Consider the following 23,206-nt stretch of genomic DNA (forward strand, 5'->3'; position numbering starts at 1 on the left):
ATGAACAAAACTCCTGTCAGTTTGGAGCAACAAGGAAATTGATACAAGTATATAAATCTCTAGTTTTTACATGTGTACATGTTTCTATTGGGGCTCAATTGTTTGGTATGCATAGATTTGTGACATGGCAAAAACACAAAAACTACACAAACTTGAAAGAGAATCACTCAACCTGGCAACTGCATGAATGTATTCATTTATATAAGTTCATAAAAGAACTATGAATTTTGGAGAAAATATAGCTGCAGACACACTATCACAGCCCTAAAGGAGTTAAACTTTGACCCATTTCCATTTTCCTCATGATATATTTGCTCACTATGTGATTATTTTACATTGCTATCAATTTCAATATTCCCCTTCCAAAACTCAAAAATAGTGTTTGCAAGAGTCACGTCTGCTCTCTTTTAATAAGTGAATACTTATATAGAAAATGTTAATATAGAGATGCCTGCCCATCACATATTGTGTTATAGTATTAGGCATGCTTAATTATGTAAAGAGCAGTAGGAATTAAGTTACCTTGTAATGAGTTTTTTTACCTCTGCACACAGCATTGAATTCTAACATGTTGAATGCATTTGTTTTCAAAAACCTTCTGCTCAAATAAACACATTTTAAATGATTGACTAGAATAAAATGTGCACTGTGTGTTGTGCGTATCAATTCAATATTAAGAAACATGAAAAACAAAGGTGTGTGAGGCATCTCACTTTCTAACTCATCCTGTTCTACACTTTCCTAAATCTCAAACCTGCAAGTTTCAGTACATGTCCATGTTTTGCATTCTATAGGTTGAATGATCTCTACTAGGATCTCCAGTCTTTTAATGCGTAGGGGAATTGTGCTTGGGATCCCCAGCTCCTTCCTATATCTTCTATAAGTTGCACAAGTTAAGATTTTCCTGTCTAGGATTACACTGCATGGCTATATTGAGCAATTCTACAGAGGTCGGAATCTTCACAGTCAGGGTACAATGGCACAAGAAGAATAGATGATAGAGTCATCAGTCATGCCAGCAGATGGGTTTTCCTCTGGAGCAAGTAAACCTATGATTATAATGGTTCCTGGGGCGCTGACCCATTCAATCCCAAGGAGCTGGAAGTGAATCTAATCAATACTTGAAAGCCAAGCCTAGATGATAGATCTTTGAGAAGCTTTGCACATTCTGTACTTCACCCACAGGAGCTTCCCTTATAAAGAACTAATACAATTATTAGCAATAGAAAATTTGAATTAAAAAAATGTCCTTACCTGTACATGGCTCATACGAGCAGCATAAATATCTAGCTTTATAGATGAAGCAGCCAGGTGGGTTCTGATCTTTATTGCTGCAGCGAAACCCAGAAGTGTTACACTGTATTGTCTGGCCAAGGTCTCCTACTGCTGCATAGGGGTACTTCTTCGCTTTGCATTCAACATCGATTGGAGTTTTGCAAACTGGAATTCCCTTTTTTCTCAGTTCATCAGATGTTTCATAATCTCCAGGATGTTCAGTGGGATTTGTTTTATCATACCACTCTGACCATTTACACACCTTGTGTACGTAGACACAGGGTGAGTGTGTTGAAACTGTTCAGTAAAAAGAGATAGTTTACTCAAAGTACTTTGATATATAGTACAAAATACCCTCAGGTATCTGCAATATTTAGGTATGAAAAACATTCCATCATATAATAGCTTGTTTAATTAATACTTGATTTTTGAATATAAATCTTCACCCTGTAAGGTTATTGCACCTTGGGTTGATAACGGTTTGTGCTGAAACTTTAGAATCAAATCCATGACAGAGAAGTTCCTTCATGTGTTTAACATAAATAGGCCTTTCTGGATCAATAACACGTTATCTTTGGCGAGGTGCATACATAACTTGTGTGATGATGACATGTTTTATGCATTTCCCAATTAAGAACACTTTTTATGATGCTAAATCTAATTTTACAGCCATTCCTCTACTGTTTGAGATGCATTTGTGAGACTTCACAAAGGCATTGTTGGTTCTCCTGTAGAATGTGAGCACATTCACCATTTAGTTCAAGGTGTGACAACGTGTTGGTTATAAAAAATGCACACTTTAAATATCAACTAGGGATGTACCCAACTTACCAGGCACAAGTCATACATATAAGACGTTCCATATAGCGATAGTAAGCTATTTAAACATATTTTGTAACATGGCACACGCTGTGATAGTTCTTACAGTTACATAGTGTTGTTACTAACAAAATGTATTACTGTACACGTCAATGGCATGCGTTTTAGCAAGCTCCATAGTGCAGGGATGGTAATGCTGTCTGTCAGACCTGGGAATTGTAGGTTAGCGATAGATCATAGCATCAGACAAAAAAAATCCACTAAAACAATCTTTTAGAACAATGAGTATCATAGTATTTAAAAAACTAATCAGGTTGCTTAGACAGCAAACTCAGAATCGTCAGATTGGTTATATCCATCAACTCCCATCCCACTCTCCTCTCCACCTACTTACATAACCCTTCTTTTTTCTAGGTCTCTGTGAAATGGCACAGATGGAATACACCTTTTTCTGCATTTATAATTTGCAAATATGAAAAGGGCTATTCAATGAGCTGGAATGTCTTGGGGTACTCATAGGATTTATCAACAGCCTAAAGGCCTGTCATGACCGGTCAATCCTCCATTTAGGGTCAAGGAATCTTAGATCATTGCAGGGGTGTTTTAGCAGCCATAGTGACAATAATATATTCCACATCAATGAACAGAACTCATTAGAATACTGTCTTTACTTTTCAAAAACACATCACTGTATGGATAAGAGCTAATCCCAGACAGCCCCAGAAAGTGTTTTCAAAATGAAACCATTTGTGAATTGTGAGTTTTAGGACAAGGGATACATTTGCTATAGACATGTACCTGTACAGCACAGAAAAATGAGAAAGAAGTGATCAAAGTGAAGATATTCAAATTCACATCTCAACAGAAACTTGTCATGTTCCATCAGAGATGGGAATAATCAGAAATGTCCATATACTGCTGCAAGAGTCATTATATTCAGAAAGTATTCAAGAGAGATTTACACAAAAATCTTGGATTTGACCCATACATTTTATTCTGCATGGGGCATAATGATAATGAAGGAATATTAAGTCCGAATCCGATCCTGGCTGGTCATGTTTTAGAAAAGGAAATTGTGGGTAGACTCAAGGGATGAGTGTCAAATCAAAGAAAAATAAAATGAAAATGCTTACCGCTTGATGATATGGCAATAGTGACAGGAGTGGTTACAGCCAAAGTACTTCTTGTACTTATGTAGCGAGGAGGACTGATTGTTGTGCTTGCAGCTGGGAGATTAGTAGTTGTTGTAAACTTTGTATTGGCAGGAGTACTTGACATTCTAGTAGAGGGAGCACTAGTTGTAGAGCTTGCAGAAGACTGAGTGCTTGTAGTTCTTGAGGATGCAGTGTGGACGGCAGGGGCTGAAGAAGAGAGAGATCAATAACACACATTACTTGCAGAGCTGTACATAATAGACTACTTTTTATCCAAATGTCAATTCAAAAATATTTTCATGTTGTCCGAGTCTGTCTTGCAACCATTCTATTGCTATTCGATAAGCTTGTGTTTTAAATGTCACAGAACGTTTTGTATTTATTTTCTAGCCACAATCCTATTAATGAGATGTTGCATATATTGACAGTAATTCAAAATATACGCTTTATATGTGCTTGCTGATGTAGTCAATTTAGTTTGACAGTCTTGTTGCTAACCAATTGTTTATCCAAATCAATGTAATGTGCTTTATAAACTGCCAAAGGGAAAGGGCTGAGACATTAAAGCTGGGTGTCGAACCTGAATCCTGCAAGCTTAGTTTAGTTTAGTTTGTTTATTTATAAAGCGCGTCCGAACCCTCAGGTAGCTGGGCGCATAATCATGTGCACAGCAGTTACATATCGTTACACGAACATCATAATACAACAGACAGAGCATACATTAGTCCAGGCTCTGAATGTTTACGTACAAGAGTAGAATATACCGAGAAGAGTATGTACAGAGAATAGGCACATAATAGTTACAGTGGCGAGTGAGGACCAGGTTACAGGTTGGTCCTGAATAGGCTGCAGATAGAGTAAACATTACTGCAGGTAGAGAGCGGCGGCTGGCCGGTCGTGTCGGTGAGAGTCTAGATGTTTAAGCTGATAGCCATGATTTTACCATGGCTCTGAATGGCCAGAACGCGGTTTCCGATCTAATTGTAGGAGGGAGGGTGTTCCAACATTGTGCTGCGAGCACTGGGAAACTGGAGCCTCCTGCTGTTTTTAGGTTATAGTTAGGGATCTTTAGTTGGTGCAGGTAAGGAGTTCTGGTGGGTCTAATGGGGCAGTGTCTAGAGAATTTGTCTGAGAGGTAACGTGGGGCAGTCCGTGACAAGCACTTGTGGGTGATGACCAGGGTTCTTAGCTTAATTCTGTCGCGGATCGGGAGCCAGTGGACTTCTTTGCTAACCGTGGATATGTGCGCCTTGCGCGGGAGGTTGAGGGCACATTTTAGTGCATTATTTTGCAGAATCTGGAGCCTTTTCAAGTTTTTTGTGGTAGTGCCTAAGTAGAGTGTGTTGCAATAGTCTAATTTAGACAATATCAGCACTCTAGATAGGGTGAGGCAACTAGAGGTGGAGAGAAAAGGCCTGCAGGCATTGATCAATTTATTGGTGTATGAGGTAGCTGAGATGGTAGAGTTTATTTGTTTCTTTAGTGACAAGGTACAGTCGAGGTATACACCTAGTGTTTTGACCTCTTTGGATACTTTTATGATGTTGCCATCAATGGTAAAGGATTGGTACCTTTGGTCCAGTTTGTTGAAGCAAGCCTGGGAGATAAAGATAAGCAATTCTGTCTTATCGTCGTTTAGGCAAAGACTGTGTGTAGCCATCCAGGCTTGGATTTCTAAGTAGATATCATTAAGCTTTGCAACATCTTCTTCATAGTTACCAGTGAGCGTGATGAGGACCTGGGTGTCGTCTGCATAATTAGTGTAGCTGACACCCAGATCGTCAAGACGGTCGAATAGGAGCTTCGTGAAGATGTTGTAAAGTGTGGGAGAAATGCAAGAACCTTGGGGCACTCCACATGTGATTGGGATAGGGTCCGCGGCCACAGTGGGGGCGAAGACTCTAGTCGACGTGTCAGACAGAAATGACTGGATCCACTTAGTGGCATTCTGAGAGAATGCAGCAGCCGAGGAGAGGTGTTGAGTGAGGATCTGGTGGTCAACCAAATCAAAGGCAGCAGAGAGATCCAACAAGAGCAAGATGGCCAGTTTGCCCTTGTCTTTGGCGTCATCCATTTGGATTTTTAGATCCAAGAGGGCAGTTTCAGTCCCGTGCCTTGGTCTAAAGCCGGATTGTCGCAGGCCTAGGAGGTTGTTGTCTTCCAAATGTTGTTGTATTTGGAGATAGGCTATCCTGTCCAAGATTTTGGGAAGAAATGGGACTGTGGTGATGGGCCTGTAGTTTGTGGGGATGTTGGGATCTAGGTTAGGTTTTTTGAGCAGGGGTAGGACCCATGCTTCTTTAAGGTTGTTGGGGACCACTGAGTTTTTGAAGGAGGAGTTGATCAGAGAGGTGATGAGAGGGGCTAACTCTTTAGCACCGTCTTTGATGACAGATGCGGGACAAATGTCACCTTTGCAGTTGGATGGTTTGAGACTGGCGATTATCTTGATTACTTCCTCTTCTGTGACTGGTGAGAAGTGGAAGGAGGGGCAATTAGGGGTGGTGTGGTTAATTTTGCTGCTGGGGTTCTGCTTGGAGGCAAGGCTAGCTTTTTTTGCTTCTATCTTGGTTTGTAGGAGGGCAATTTTCTTAGCGAGGGCGAGCTGGATATTGTTACACCAGGCCCTGTCTTAGATGCAGTCCTCTGTAGGAGGCAATGGTGATTCAAGTTCTCTTAGTATAGAGAAAAGTTCTTTAGTGCCAGATTCGGCATTTTGTATTCTCAAGTTATAGATCTCTTTTTTAGCATTTAAGATGGCGGATTTGTAGGTGGAGGCAGCTGAAGCGAATTTGTCATTAGTGGAGAGAGAAGGGGCTTTTCTCCAGCTAGTTTCTGCAGTTCTTTTAATATTGCGGAGAGCTTTTAATTCTGCTGAGAACCATTTGTTGGAGTGGGCAATAGGTTTGGCTTTTCGTTGGGTTGAGAGAAGCTATCTGGTTGAGGGCTAGTTCTAAGGTGTTGTTATATAAGTCTACTATGGCTGCTGGGTTGTTATTTTGCGTAGGTAGGTTAGCTTTACTGATAGGCGCGAGAAGAGGTTTGAGGTTCTCTATAGTGATGTTACGGTTATTTCTGGAGATTATTAGAGGTAACTTAGTGGGTCGTGTGGTAGATGGTGAGGATCTAGGTAAAGAGAAGGTAATAAGATGATGGTCGGTCCAAGCACAGGGAGTGATGTCAGTCAGTGAGAGGTTGCAATTGGCATCTGCAAGCCAATCCAAGGATCTTCCTTTTGTATGTGTAGGTTGATTAATGTGTTGGGTGAAGCCTAGATGAGTAATCATGTCATTAAGGGATGTGGCCTGGTTGTCATTGGGATCATTGAGTCCCAAGTTGAAATCTCCCAAAATGAAGATTTGGGATTTCGGTTTCAAATTGGTAGAAAGTAGGAGAGAGATATCCTCTTCAAAGGTGGAGGGGGATCCTGGGGGTCTGTATATAATATGGAGCAGGATGGTTTGTGTGTCAGATAGTGGGAGTTTGACGGATAAAAGTTTGGCTGAAGGTAGGGTTGTGCTGGTTACTTCTCTGATGTTTAGGGTGGATTTCGCAATAATTGCTATTCCCCCTCCTATTCCATTTTTTCTGTCAGCTCGGATGATGTTGTAGTTGTCCGGAGTGGCTAGAGCTATTGTGGGACCGGCTGCTGGGTGGAGCCATGTCTCGGTGATAGCGATAAAGTCTAGGTGGTTAGTGGAGATAATGTCGGCGACATCAGTAGTGTGGGCTACCAATGAGCAAGCGTTGATGAGAGCTCCCTTGATAGAGGTCTGTGGAGGGTTGGCATTCGTATGTGGTGGCGAGTGAGGTATTGCTGGGTTGTGACTTGGTGGGAGGTCAGTGAGTGAGGTCGGCTGCTTGGGGTTCTTAGTCTGATTGGAGAGCATTCTGGTGAGTTTTGTATCAAGATTAGTGCGATAGCTGAGTCTATCGTTTCTAATCATGGTCGGTGGGGCTACGTTCATGAGTGTGGTAGTGGGTGCAACAAGGCGAGAACCTAGTCTTGTATTTCTAAGGGGTGTTAACACAATTCACAGCAGTATATCAGCCATTTGTGTCTCACTGTATTCAGGGTAGATGTACAAAATACATTGGGTTGACAGATACATTTTGTTCTGAATGAGAAATACTGATGAAATAATATGCTGAAAATCAGGCCCTTGGTGTTCATGTGCAGAACAGGACATGTTGGGTAGCCTAAGAAAATGAGTGTCAAATGGAGGAAAAATAAAAATATAACATCTTAGATGTGGAAGTACTGACTACATGATTAATGCATATTCTCAACAGTGGGACTACCTGTAACAAAAGCGGACATTTTAATTATAAACTAGGGATGTGTTCAACTTATTAGGCCCAAGCTTCCTGAGTCCTTCGAATTAGATGTCACATATACTGATGGTAATTAATAATAAACACATTTCTTTAATATAAACTTGTTGGGATACTCCTTGCAGCTTCATAGTGTTTTAACTAAGAAATGTTATATCTACGCAACTCAATTGCATGGATTTTTATCAACCTACAAATTGAACGGGCTAAGACGTTAAAGCTGGCACTGAAATTTGAGACCTGTAAATTGGACAAGATTATAGCAGCAGGCTATACATTCACTAAGTAATCTTTCCTAAGCATCAATTTCTAGAACATGTAACAAAGAAACCTGGTAACTTAGAAGCTAAACTGACAATCCTGAGAGCGTTTATATCCATCTTTACCCATCATTCTGTCCTCGCCACCTGCTCACATAGTCCTTTTTCATGCAGCCTCTGTGAAGCCCCATACAACCAGCAATGATGCAATGCACATTTATCTGCCCTTATTGTGTGCAAGCATGCAAGAAGGTAGGCAATTAACTGGTATCTCTTGTGGAGTGTGCAAGATTTAACAAAACTCTCAAAGAGAAATGCATGCCAGCAAGACACAAATACTGCAAGTCATCACTGGTCCATGCTCAATTTATGGTGACGGGATCCAGCAGTATTGCAGTGGTGCATGTGCAGCAGTACTACCAATAATACATAGTGCATCAATGAAAATAACCCATTAGAATACTGTATGAAGTTTCCTGCTTCTCATTTCAACATGGATAAGGAAAGAATCTGACAGTCCCAAAATCGGCTATCAAAATGGATCTGCTTATGAAATATGGGTTTTAAGAATAGCAATATATTTGATATCACCATATTCACGTAGAGTATGGAGAACTGCATGAGTAATTCTTTTCAGAAATGACCCAGGATAGATTTCCACCAAAAATATGGAGTTGGCACAAACATTACGAATGCGGAATACTGATGGAATTATATGTCAGAAAAAAGGTCCTAGGTGGTCATGTTTAGAAAAGGAAATTCTGTGTAGGCTCACAAAGTAAGAGTCAAATTGAAGTAAAATATAAGAAAAACACTTACCACTTGATGATATGGAGGTAGAAGTAGTTGTCCTTGTTGAAGTTGATGGTTGCCATGTTTGACATGACGAAAAGTTGTACGTGTAGCAAGAAAACCTAACTTGATAGTTCCTGCATGGTGTTTTCTCATGATCATTTGTATAGCACTGAGGCCCGTTTGATTCATCACATGTCATTTTTGGGGCCATTTCATTCATCGGGGTATCAGGATTTTCCACAGGTCTGCACTCAACCTTCTTTGGAGTAGTACAATCTTGATTGCCTTCAGCAGTAATATATGGCATTCTCTCCATTTCTCCAGGCACATCTGTTTGATTTGGTGGCTCAAACCAATATGTGTAAAACTCTGTCTTTTGTGCAAGTATACAGTCTGCTGCAAGTGGCTCTGTTCGGAGTGAAAACAGAATGTATATCTATAACTTTAATGAAAAAAAGAACACTTACTGAATGAGGAGCTTTCAGAGATACAGGAATTAACGTGGAATCCAATTGGGTACAGTTGTATCATGCTTGCCCCCACTTTATTACAAGGCCTTTAATTCTGTCATGTGCTGTCCACTGGCACAATCTTGAGAACTTGACATTATATAGGCCAAGGGTGAGGTGGAGTGTTTCCATTTTGGTAACATTACAAATGCAATGCAGGCAACCTCAGGGCAAGTGTGATATACAATGTATAGAGTTAACTCATCCTACTATTTAACACATCAAATTCCTTGAATTTTTACACATGGCAACTGTGTCCAGTTTTATTAGGATTAAGTGTGACTAATTTGTGTCGAAGATCAATATTTAGATCTGAAACACAATATGCAAATGAACAAAACTCCTGTCAGTTTGGAGCAACAAGGAAATTGATACAAGTATATAAATCTCTAGTTTTTACATGTGTACATGTTTCTATTGGGGCTCATTTGTTTGGTATGCATAGATTTGTGACATGGCAAAAACACAAAAACTACACAAACTTGAAAGAGAATCACTCAACCTGGCAACTGCATGAATGTATTCATTTATATAAGTTCATAAAAGAACTATGAATTTTGGAGAAAATATAGCTGCAGACACACTATCACAGCCCTAAAGGAGTTAAACTTTGACCCATTTCCATTTTCCTCATGATATATTTGCTCACTATGTGATTATTTTACATTGCTATCAATTTCAATATTCCCCTTCCAAAACTCAAAAATAGTGTTTGCAAGAGTCACGTCTGCTCTCTTTTAATAAGTGAATACTTATATAGAAAATGTTAATATAGAGATGCCTGCCCATCACATATTGTGTTATAGTATTAGGCATGCTTAATTATGTAAAGAGCAGTAGGAATTAAGTTACCTTGTAATGAGTTTTTTTACCTCTGCACACAGCATTGAATTCTAACATGTTGAATGCATTTGTTTTCAAAAACCTTCTGCTCAAATAAACACATTTTAAATGATTGACTAGAATAAAATGTGCACTGTGTGTTGTGCGTATCAATTCAATATTAAGAAACATGAAAAACAAAGGTGTGTGAGGCATCTCACTTTCTAACTCATCCTGTTCTACACTTTCCTAAATCTCAAACCTGCAAGTTTCAGTACATGTCCATGTTTTGCATTCTATAGGTTGAATGATCTCTACTAGGATCTCCAGTCTTTTAATGCGTAGGGGAATTGTGCTTGGGATCCCCAGCTCCTTCCTATATCTTCTATAAGTTGCACAAGTCAAGATTTTCCTGTCTAGGATTACACTGCATGGCTATATTGAGCAATTCTACAGAGGTCGGAATCTACACAGTCAGGGTACAATGGCACAAGAAGAATAGATGATAGAGTCATCAGTCATGCCAGCAGATGGGTTTTCCTCTGGAGCAAGTAAACCTATGATTATAATGGTTCCTGGGGCGCTGACCCATTCAATCCCAAGGAGCTGGAAGTGAATCTAATCAATACTTGAAAACCAAGCCTAGATGATAGATCTTTGAGAAGCTTTGCACATTCTGTACTTCACCCACAGGAGCTTCCCTTATAAAGAACTAATACAATTATTAGCAATAGAAAATTTGAATTAAAAAAATGTCCTTACCTGTACATGGCTCATAAGAGCAGCATAAATATCTAGCTTTATAGATGAAGCAGCCAGGTGGGTTCTGATCTTTATTGCTGCAACGAAACCCAGAAGTGTTACACTGTATTGTCTGGCCAAGGTCTCCTACTGTTGCATAGGGGTACTTCTTCGCTTTGCATTCAACATCGATTGGAGTTTTGCAAACTGGAATTCCCTTTTTTCTCAGTTCATCAGATGTTTCATAATCTCCAGGATGTTCAGTGGGATTTGTTTTATCATACCACTCTGACCATTTACACACCTTGTGTACGTAGACACAGGGTGAGTGTGTTGAAACTGTTCAGTAAAAAGAGATAGTTTACTCAAAGTACTTTGATATATAGTACAAAATACCCTCAGGTATCTGCACTATTTAGGTATGAAAAACATTCCATCATATAATAGCTTGTTTAATTAATACTTGATATTTGAATATAAATCTTCACCCTGTAAGGTTATTGCACCTTGGGTTGATAACGGTTTGTGCTGAAACTTTAGAATCAAATCCATGACAGAGAAGTTCCTTCATGTGTTTAACATAAATAGGCCTTTCTGGATCAATAACACGTTATCTTTGGCGAGGTGCATACATAACTTGTGTGATGATGACATGTTTTATGCATTTCCCAATTAAGAACACTTTTTATGATGCTAAATCTAATTTTACAGCCATTCCTCTACTGTTTGAGATGCATTTGTGAGACTTCACAAAGGCATTGTTGGTTCTCCTGTAGAATGTGAGCACATTCACCATTTAGTTCAAGGTGTGACAACGTGTTGGTTATAAAAAATGCACACTTTAAATATCAACTAGGGATGTACCCAACTTACCAGGCACAAGTCATACATATAAGACGTTCCATATAGCGATAGTAAGCTATTTAAACATATTTTGTAACATGGCACACGCTGTGATAGTTCTTACAGTTACATAGTGTTGTTACTAACAAAATGTATTACTGTACACGTCAATGGCATGCGTTTTAGCAAGCTCCATAGTGCAGGGATGGTAATGCTGTCTGTCAGACCTGGGAATTGTAGGTTAGCGATAGATCATAGCATCAGACAAAAAAAATCCACTAAAACAATCTTTTAGAACAATGAGTATCATAGTATTTAAAAAACTAATCAGGTTGCTTAGACAGCAAACTCAGAATCGTCAGATTGGTTATATCCATCAACTCCCATCCCACTCTCCTCTCCACCTACTTACATAACCCTTCTTTTTTCTAGGTCTCTGTGAAATGGCACAGATGGAATACACCTTTTTCTGCATTTATAATTTGCAAATATGAAAAGGGCTATTCAATGAGCTGGAATGTCTTGGGGTACTCATAGGATTTATCAACAGCCTAAAGGCCTGTCATGACCGGTCAATCCTCCATTTAGGGTCAAGGAATCTTAGATCATTGCAGGGGTGTTTTAGCAGCCATAGTGACAATAATATATTCCACATCAATGAACAGAACTCATTAGAATACTGTCTTTACTTTTCAAAAACACATCACTGTATGGATAAGAGCTAATCCCAGACAGCCCCAGAAAGTGTTTTCAAAATGAAACCATTTGTGAATTGTGAGTTTTAGGACAAGGGATACATTTGCTATAGACATGTACCTGTACAGCACAGAAAAATGAGAAAGAAGTGATCAAAGTGAAGATATTCAAATTCACATCTCAACAGAAACTTGTCATGTTCCATCAGAGATGGGAATAATCAGAAATGTCCATATACTGCTGCAAGAGTCATTATATTCAGAAAGTATTCAAGAGAGATTTACACAAAAATCTTGGATTTGACCCATACATTTTATTCTGCATGGGGCATAATGATAATGAAGGAATATTAAGTCTGAATCCGATCCTGGCTGGTCATGTTTTAGAAAAGGAAATTGTGGGTAGACTCAAGGGATGAGTGTCAAATCAAAGAAAAATAAAATGAAAATGCTTACCGCTTGATGATATGGCAATAGTGACAGGAGTGGTTACAGCCAAAGTACTTCTTGTACTTATGTAGCGAGGAGGACTGATTGTTGTGCTTGCAGCTGGGAGATTAGTAGTTGTTGTAAACTTTGTATTGGCAGGAGTACTTGACATTCTAGTAGAGGGAGCACTAGTTGTAGAGCTTGCAGAAGACTGAGTGCTTGTAGTTCTTGAGGATGCAGTGTGGACGGCAGGGGCTGAAGAAGAGAGAGATCAATAACACACATTACTTGCAGAGCTGTACATAATAGACTACTTTTTATCCAAATGTCAATTCAAAAATATTTTCATGTTGTCCGAGTCTGTCTTGCAACCATTCTATTGCTATTCGATAAGCTTGTGTTTTAAATGTCACAGAACGTTTTGTATTTATTTTCTAGCCACAATCCTATTAATGAGATGTTGCATATATTGACAGTAATTCAAAATATACGCTTTATATGTGCTTGCTGATGTAGTCAATTTAGTTTGACAGTCTTGTTGCTAACCAATTGTTTATCCAAATCAATGTAATGTGCTTTATCAACTGCCAAAGGGAAAGGGCTGAGACATTAAAGCTGGGTGTCGAACCTGAATCCTGCAAGCTTAGTTTAGTTTAGTTTGTTTATTTATAAAGCGCGTCCGAACCCTCAGGTAGCTGGGCGCATAATCATGTGCACAGCAGTTACATATCGTTACACGAACATCATAATACAACAGACAGAGCATACATTAGTCCAGGCTCTGAATGTTTACGTACAAGAGTAGAATATACCGAGAAGAGTATGTACAGAGAATAGGCACATAATAGTTACAGTGGCGAGTGAGGACCAGGTTACAGGTTGGTCCTGAATAGGCTGCAGATAGAGTAAACATTACTGCAGGTAGAGAGCGGCGGCTGGCCGGTCGTGTCGGTGAGAGTCTAGATGTTTAAGCTGATAGCCATGATTTTACCATGGCTCTGAATGGCCAGAACGCGGTTTCCGATCTAATTGTAGGAGGGAGGGTGTTCCAACATTGTGCTGCGAGCACTGGGAAACTGGAGCCTCCTGCTGTTTTTAGGTTATAGTTAGGGATCTTTAGTTGGTGCAGGTAAGGAGTTCTGGTGGGTCTAATGGGGCAGTGTCTAGAGAATTTGTCTGAGAGGTAACGTGGGGCAGTCCGTGACAAGCACTTGTGGGTGATGACCAGGGTTCTTAGCTTAATTCTGTCGCGGATCGGGAGCCAGTGGACTTCTTTGCTAACCGTGGATATGTGCGCCTTGCGCGGGAGGTTGAGGGCACATTTTAGTGCATTATTTTGCAGAATCTGGAGCCTTTTCAAGTTTTTTGTGGTAGTGCCTAAGTAGAGTGTGTTGCAATAGTCTAATTTAGACAATATCAGCACTCTAGATAGGGTGAGGCAACTAGAGGTGGAGAGAAAAGGCCTGCAGGCATTGATCAATTTATTGGTGTATGAGGTAGCTGAGATGGTAGAGTTTATTTGTTTCTTTAGTGACAAGGTACAGTCGAGGTATACACCTAGTGTTTTGACCTCTTTGGATACTTTTATGATGTTGCCATCAATGGTAAAGGATTGGTACCTTTGGTCCAGTTTGTTGAAGCAAGCCTGGGAGATAAAGATAAGCAATTCTGTCTTATCGTCGTTTAGGCAAAGACTGTGTGTAGCCATCCAGGCTTGGATTTCTAAGTAGATATCATTAAGCTTTGCAACATCTTCTTCATAGTTACCAGTGAGCGTGATGAGGACCTGGGTGTCGTCTGCATAATTAGTGTAGCTGACACCCAGATCGTCAAGACGGTCGAATAGGAGCTTCGTGAAGATGTTGTAAAGTGTGGGAGAAATGCAAGAACCTTGGGGCACTCCACATGTGATTGGGATAGGGTCCGCGGCCACAGTGGGGGCGAAGACTCTAGTCGACGTGTCAGACAGAAATGACTGGATCCACTTAGTGGCATTCTGAGAGAATGCAGCAGCCGAGGAGAGGTGTTGAGTGAGGATCTGGTGGTCAACCAAATCAAAGGCAGCAGAGAGATCCAACAAGAGCAAGATGGCCAGTTTGCCCTTGTCTTTGGCGTCATCCATTTGGATTTTTAGATCCAAGAGGGCAGTTTCAGTCCCGTGCCTTGGTCTAAAGCCGGATTGTCGCAGGCCTAGGAGGTTGTTGTCTTCCAAATGTTGTTGTATTTGGAGATAGGCTATCCTGTCCAAGATTTTGGGAAGAAATGGGACTGTGGTGATGGGCCTGTAGTTTGTGGGGATGTTGGGATCTAGGTTAGGTTTTTTGAGCAGGGGTAGGACCCATGCTTCTTTAAGGTTGTTGGGGACCACTGAGTTTTTGAAGGAGGAGTTGATCAGAGAGGTGATGAGAGGGGCTAACTCTTTAGCACCGTCTTTGATGACAGATGCGGGACAAATGTCACCTTTGCAGTTGGATGGTTTGAGACTGGCGATTATCTTGATTACTTCCTCTTCTGTGACTGGTGAGAAGTGGAAGGAGGGGCAATTAGGGGTGGTGTGGTTAATTTTGCTGCTGGGGTTCTGCTTGGAGGCAAGGCTAGCTTTTTTTGCTTCTATCTTGGTTTGTAGGAGGGCAATTTTCTTAGCGAGGGCGAGCTGGATATTGTTACACCAGGCCCTGTCTTAGATGCAGTCCTCTGTAGGAGGCAATGGTGATTCAAGTTCTCTTAGTATAGAGAAAAGTTCTTTAGTGCCAGATTCGGCATTTTGTATTCTCAAGTTATAGATCTCTTTTTTAGCATTTAAGATGGCGGATTTGTAGGTGGAGGCAGCTGAAGCGAATTTGTCATTAGTGGAGAGAGAAGGGGCTTTTCTCCAGCTAGTTTCTGCAGTTCTTTTAATATTGCGGAGAGCTTTTAATTCTGCTGAGAACCATTTGTTGGAGTGGGCAATAGGTTTGGCTTTTCGTTGGGTTGAGAGAAGCTATCTGGTTGAGGGCTAGTTCTAAGGTGTTGTTATATAAGTCTACTATGGCTGCTGGGTTGTTATTTTGCGTAGGTAGGTTAGCTTTACTGATAGGCGCGAGAAGAGGTTTGAGGTTCTCTATAGTGATGTTACGGTTATTTCTGGAGATTATTAGAGGTAACTTAGTGGGTCGTGTGGTAGATGGTGAGGATCTAGGTAAAGAGAAGGTAATAAGATGATGGTCGGTCCAAGCACAGGGAGTGATGTCAGTCAGTGAGAGGTTGCAATTGGCATCTGCAAGCCAATCCAAGGATCTTCCTTTTGTATGTGTAGGTTGATTAATGTGTTGGGTGAAGCCTAGATGAGTAATCATGTCATTAAGGGATGTGGCCTGGTTGTCATTGGGATCATTGAGTCCCAAGTTGAAATCTCCCAAAATGAAGATTTGGGATTTCGGTTTCAAATTGGTAGAAAGTAGGAGAGAGATATCCTCTTCAAAGGTGGAGGGGGATCCTGGGGGTCTGTATATAATATGGAGCAGGATGGTTTGTGTGTCAGATAGTGGGAGTTTGACGGATAAAAGTTTGGCTGAAGGTAGGGTTGTGCTGGTTACTTCTCTGATGTTTAGGGTGGATTTCGCAATAATTGCTATTCCCCCTCCTATTCCATTTTTTCTGTCAGCTCGGATGATGTTGTAGTTGTCCGGAGTGGCTAGAGCTATTGTGGGACCGGCTGCTGGGTGGAGCCATGTCTCGGTGATAGCGATAAAGTCTAGGTGGTTAGTGGAGATAATGTCGGCGACATCAGTAGTGTGGGCTACCAATGAGCAAGCGTTGATGAGAGCTCCCTTGATAGAGGTCTGTGGAGGGTTGGCATTCGTATGTGGTGGCGAGTGAGGTATTGCTGGGTTGTGACTTGGTGGGAGGTCAGTGAGTGAGGTCGGCTGCTTGGGGTTCTTAGTCTGATTGGAGAGCATTCTGGTGAGTTTTGTATCAAGATTAGTGCGATAGCTGAGTCTATCGTTTCTAATCATGGTCGGTGGGGCTACGTTCATGAGTGTGGTAGTGGGTGCAACAAGGCGAGAACCTAGTCTTGTATTTCTAAGGGGTGTTAACACAATTCACAGCAGTATATCAGCCATTTGTGTCTCACTGTATTCAGGGTAGATGTACAAAATACATTGGGTTGACAGATACATTTTGTTCTGAATGAGAAATACTGATGAAATAATATGCTGAAAATCAGGCCCTTGGTGTTCATGTGCAGAACAGGACATGTTGGGTAGCCTAAGAAAATGAGTGTCAAATGGAGGAAAAATAAAAATATAACATCTTAGATGTGGAAGTACTGACTACATGATTAATGCATATTCTCAACAGTGGGACTACCTGTAACAAAAGCGGACATTTTAATTATAAACTAGGGATGTGTTCAACTTATTAGGCCCAAGCTTCCTGAGTCCTTCGAATTAGATGTCACATATACTGATGGTAATTAATAATAAACACATTTCTTTAATATAAACTTGTTGGGATACTCCTTGCAGCTTCATAGTGTTTTAACTAAGAAATGTTATATCTACGCAACTCAATTGCATGGATTTTTATCAACCTACAAATTGAACGGGCTAAGACGTTAAAGCTGGCACTGAAATTTGAGACCTGTAAATTGGACAAGATTATAGCAGCAGGCTATACATTCACTAAGTAATCTTTCCTAAGCATCAATTTCTAGAACATGTAACAAAGAAACCTGGTAACTTAGAAGCTAAACTGACAATCCTGAGAGCGTTTATATCCATCTTTACCCATCATTCTGTCCTCGCCACCTGCTCACATAGTCCTTTTTCATGCAGCCTCTGTGAAGCCCCATACAACCAGCAATGATGCAATGCACATTTATCTGCCCTTATTGTGTGCAAGCATGCAAGAAGGTAGGCAATTAACTGGTATCTCTTGTGGAGTGTGCAAGATTTAACAAAACTCTCAAAGAGAAATGCATGCCAGCAAGACACAAATACTGCAAGTCATCACTGGTCCATGCTCAATTTATGGTGACGGGATCCAGCAGTATTGCAGTGGTGCATGTGCAGCAGTACTACCAATAATACATAGTGCATCAATGAAAATAACCCATTAGAATACTGTATGAAGTTTCCTGCTTCTCATTTCAACATGGATAAGGAAAGAATCTGACAGTCCCAAAATCGGCTATCAAAATGGATCTGCTTATGAAATATGGGTTTTAAGAATAGCAATATATTTGATATCACCATATTCACGTAGAGTATGGAGAACTGCATGAGTAATTCTTTTCAGAAATGACCCAGGATAGATTTCCACCAAAAATATGGAGTTGGCACAAACATTACGAATGCGGAATACTGATGGAATTATATGTCAGAAAAAAGGTCCTAGGTGGTCATGTTTAGAAAAGGAAATTCTGTGTAGGCTCACAAAGTAAGAGTCAAATTGAAGTAAAATATAAGAAAAACACTTACCACTTGATGATATGGAGGTAGAAGTAGTTGTCCTTGTTGAAGTTGATGGTTGCCATGTTTGACATGACGAAAAGTTGTACGTGTAGCAAGAAAACCTAACTTGATAGTTCCTGCATGGTGTTTTCTCATGATCATTTGTATAGCACTGAGGCCCGTTTGATTCATCACATGTCATTTTTGGGGCCATTTCATTCATCGGGGTATCAGGATTTTCCACAGGTCTGCACTCAACCTTCTTTGGAGTAGTACAATCTTGATTGCCTTCAGCAGTAATATATGGCATTCTCTCCATTTCTCCAGGCACATCTGTTTGATTTGGTGGCTCAAACCAATATGTGTAAAACTCTGTCTTTTGTGCAAGTATACAGTCTGCTGCAAGTGGCTCTGTTCGGAGTGAAAACAGAATGTATATCTATAACTTTAATGAAAAAAAGAACACTTACTGAATGAGGAGCTTTCAGAGATACAGGAATTAACGTGGAATCCAATTGGGTACAGTTGTATCATGCTTGCCCCCACTTTATTACAAGGCCTTTAATTCTGTCATGTGCTGTCCACTGGCACAATCTTGAGAACTTGACATTATATAGGCCAAGGGTGAGGTGGAGTGTTTCCATTTTGGTAACATTACAAATGCAATGCAGGCAACCTCAGGGCAAGTGTGATATACAATGTATAGAGTTAACTCATCCTACTATTTAACACATCAAATTCCTTGAATTTTTACACATGGCAACTGTGTCCAGTTTTATTAGGATTAAGTGTGACTAATTTGTGTCGAAGATCAATATTTAGATCTGAAACACAATATGCAAATGAACAAAACTCCTGTCAGTTTGGAGCAACAAGGAAATTGATACAAGTATATAAATCTCTAGTTTTTACATGTGTACATGTTTCTATTGGGGCTCATTTGTTTGGTATGCATAGATTTGTGACATGGCAAAAACACAAAAACTACACAAACTTGAAAGAGAATCACTCAACCTGGCAACTGCATGAATGTATTCATTTATATAAGTTCATAAAAGAACTATGAATTTTGGAGAAAATATAGCTGCAGACACACTATCACAGCCCTAAAGGAGTTAAACTTTGACCCATTTCCATTTTCCTCATGATATATTTGCTCACTATGTGATTATTTTACATTGCTATCAATTTCAATATTCCCCTTCCAAAACTCAAAAATAGTGTTTGCAAGAGTCACGTCTGCTCTCTTTTAATAAGTGAATACTTATATAGAAAATGTTAATATAGAGATGCCTGCCCATCACATATTGTGTTATAGTATTAGGCATGCTTAATTATGTAAAGAGCAGTAGGAATTAAGTTACCTTGTAATGAGTTTTTTTACCTCTGCACACAGCATTGAATTCTAACATGTTGAATGCATTTGTTTTCAAAAACCTTCTGCTCAAATAAACACATTTTAAATGATTGACTAGAATAAAATGTGCACTGTGTGTTGTGCGTATCAATTCAATATTAAGAAACATGAAAAACAAAGGTGTGTGAGGCATCTCACTTTCTAACTCATCCTGTTCTACACTTTCCTAAATCTCAAACCTGCAAGTTTCAGTACATGTCCATGTTTTGCATTCTATAGGTTGAATGATCTCTACTAGGATCTCCAGTCTTTTAATGCGTAGGGGAATTGTGCTTGGGATCCCCAGCTCCTTCCTATATCTTCTATAAGTTGCACAAGTCAAGATTTTCCTGTCTAGGATTACACTGCATGGCTATATTGAGCAATTCTACAGAGGTCGGAATCTACACAGTCAGGGTACAATGGCACAAGAAGAATAGATGATAGAGTCATCAGTCATGCCAGCAGATGGGTTTTCCTCTGGAGCAAGTAAACCTATGATTATAATGGTTCCTGGGGCGCTGACCCATTCAATCCCAAGGAGCTGGAAGTGAATCTAATCAATACTTGAAAACCAAGCCTAGATGATAGATCTTTGAGAAGCTTTGCACATTCTGTACTTCACCCACAGGAGCTTCCCTTATAAAGAACTAATACAATTATTAGCAATAGAAAATTTGAATTAAAAAAATGTCCTTACCTGTACATGGCTCATAAGAGCAGCATAAATATCTAGCTTTATAGATGAAGCAGCCAGGTGGGTTCTGATCTTTATTGCTGCAACGAAACCCAGAAGTGTTACACTGTATTGTCTGGCCAAGGTCTCCTACTGTTGCATAGGGGTACTTCTTCGCTTTGCATTCAACATCGATTGGAGTTTTGCAAACTGGAATTCCCTTTTTTCTCAGTTCATCAGATGTTTCATAATCTCCAGGATGTTCAGTGGGATTTGTTTTATCATACCACTCTGACCATTTACACACCTTGTGTACGTAGACACAGGGTGAGTGTGTTGAAACTGTTCAGTAAAAAGAGATAGTTTACTCAAAGTACTTTGATATATAGTACAAAATACCCTCAGGTATCTGCACTATTTAGGTATGAAAAACATTCCATCATATAATAGCTTGTTTAATTAATACTTGATATTTGAATATAAATCTTCACCCTGTAAGGTTATTGCACCTTGGGTTGATAACGGTTTGTGCTGAAACTTTAGAATCAAATCCATGACAGAGAAGTTCCTTCATGTGTTTAACATAAATAGGCCTTTCTGGATCAATAACACGTTATCTTTGGCGAGGTGCATACATAACTTGTGTGATGATGACATGTTTTATGCATTTCCCAATTAAGAACACTTTTTATGATGCTAAATCTAATTTTACAGCCATTCCTCTACTGTTTGAGATGCATTTGTGAGACTTCACAAAGGCATTGTTGGTTCTCCTGTAGAATGTGAGCACATTCACCATTTAGTTCAAGGTGTGACAACGTGTTGGTTATAAAAAATGCACACTTTAAATATCAACTAGGGATGTACCCAACTTACCAGGCACAAGTCATACATATAAGACGTTCCATATAGCGATAGTAAGCTATTTAAACATATTTTGTAACATGGCACACGCTGTGATAGTTCTTACAGTTACATAGTGTTGTTACTAACAAAATGTATTACTGTACACGTCAATGGCATGCGTTTTAGCAAGCTCCATAGTGCAGGGATGGTAATGCTGTCTGTCAGACCTGGGAATTGTAGGTTAGCGATAGATCATAGCATCAGACAAAAAAAATCCACTAAAACAATCTTTTAGAACAATGAGTATCATAGTATTTAAAAAACTAATCAGGTTGCTTAGACAGCAAACTCAGAATCGTCAGATTGGTTATATCCATCAACTCCCATCCCACTCTCCTCTCCACCTACTTACATAACCCTTCTTTTTTCTAGGTCTCTGTGAAATGGCACAGATGGAATACACCTTTTTCTGCATTTATAATTTGCAAATATGAAAAGGGCTATTCAATGAGCTGGAATGTCTTGGGGTACTCATAGGATTTATCAACAGCCTAAAGGCCTGTCATGACCGGTCAATCCTCCATTTAGGGTCAAGGAATCTTAGATCATTGCAGGGGTGTTTTAGCAGCCATAGTGACAATAATATATTCCACATCAATGAACAGAACTCATTAGAATACTGTCTTTACTTTTCAAAAACACATCACTGTATGGATAAGAGCTAATCCCAGACAGCCCCAGAAAGTGTTTTCAAAATGAAACCATTTGTGAATTGTGAGTTTTAGGACAAGGGATACATTTGCTATAGACATGTACCTGTACAGCACAGAAAAATGAGAAAGAAGTGATCAAAGTGAAGATATTCAAATTCATATCTCAACAGAAACTTGTCATGTTCCATCAGAGATGGGAATAATCAGAAATGTCCATATACTGCTGCAAGAGTCATTATATTCAGAAAGTATTCAAGAGAGATTTACACAAAAATCTTGGATTTGACCCATACATTTTATTCTGCATGGGGCATAATGATAATGAAGGAATATTAAGTCCGAATCCGATCCTGGCTGGTCATGTTTTAGAAAAGGAAATTGTGGGTAGACTCAAGGGATGAGTGTCAAATCAAAGAAAAATAAAATGAAAATGCTTACCGCTTGATGATATGGCAATAGTGACAGGAGTGGTTACAGCCAAAGTACTTCTTGTACTTATGTAGCGAGGAGGACTGATTGTTGTGCTTGCAGCTGGGAGATTAGTAGTTGTTGTAAACTTTGTATTGGCAGGAGTACTTGACATTCTAGTAGAGGGAGCACTAGTTGTAGAGCTTGCAGAAGACTGAGTGCTTGTAGTTCTTGAGGATGCAGTGTGGACGGCAGGGGCTGAAGAAGAGAGAGATCAATAACACACATTACTTGCAGAGCTGTACATAATAGACTACTTTTTATCCAAATGTCAATTCAAAAATATTTTCATGTTGTCCGAGTCTGTCTTGCAACCATTCTATTGCTATTCGATAAGCTTGTGTTTTAAATGTCACAGAACGTTTTGTATTTATTTTCTAGCCACAATCCTATTAATGAGATGTTGCATATATTGACAGTAATTCAAAATATACGCTTTATATGTGCTTGCTGATGTAGTCAATTTAGTTTGACAGTCTTGTTGCTAACCAATTGTTTATCCAAATCAATGTAATGTGCTTTATCAACTGCCAAAGGGAAAGGGCTGAGACATTAAAGCTGGGTGTCGAACCTGAATCCTGCAAGCTTAGTTTAGTTTAGTTTGTTTATTTATAAAGCGCGTCCGAACCCTCAGGTAGCTGGGCGCATAATCATGTGCACAGCAGTTACATATCGTTACACGAACATCATAATACAACAGACAGAGCATACATTAGTCCAGGCTCTGAATGTTTACGTACAAGAGTAGAATATACCGAGAAGAGTATGTACAGAGAATAGGCACATAATAGTTACAGTGGCGAGTGAGGACCAGGTTACAGGTTGGTCCTGAATAGGCTGCAGATAGAGTAAACATTACTGCAGGTAGAGAGCGGCGGCTGGCCGGTCGTGTCGGTGAGAGTCTAGATGTTTAAGCTGATAGCCATGATTTTACCATGGCTCTGAATGGCCAGAACGCGGTTTCCGATCTAATTGTAGGAGGGAGGGTGTTCCAA

At 39.8% G+C, this 23,206-nt stretch overlaps 1 protein-coding gene across 1 annotated transcript in view; it reads right to left on the reverse strand.

The window, feature by feature from the left end:
• Positions 1–23,206, reverse strand: part of LOC138503903 (mucin-5AC-like) — a 488,816-nt gene that overhangs the window by 428,508 nt on the left and 37,102 nt on the right. The window contains exons 13-20 of the mRNA XM_069623989.1: positions 22,182–22,409; positions 20,209–20,526; positions 18,140–18,523; positions 12,705–12,932; positions 10,732–11,049; positions 8,663–9,046; positions 3,228–3,455; positions 1,255–1,572 (exon numbers count right to left, since the gene is read on the reverse strand). Coding sequence (XP_069480090.1) covers positions 1,255–1,572; positions 3,228–3,455; positions 8,663–9,046; positions 10,732–11,049; positions 12,705–12,932; positions 18,140–18,523; positions 20,209–20,526; positions 22,182–22,409 — 2,406 coding nt within the window. The remainder of the gene's footprint in view (positions 1–1,254; positions 1,573–3,227; positions 3,456–8,662; positions 9,047–10,731; positions 11,050–12,704; positions 12,933–18,139; positions 18,524–20,208; positions 20,527–22,181; positions 22,410–23,206) is intronic.

Source organism: Ambystoma mexicanum, chromosome 11, assembly GCF_040938575.1.
Source record: "Ambystoma mexicanum isolate Mex_15411 chromosome 11, UKY_AmexF1_1, whole genome shotgun sequence".
Taxonomy (NCBI): Eukaryota; Metazoa; Chordata; class Amphibia; order Caudata; family Ambystomatidae; genus Ambystoma; species Ambystoma mexicanum.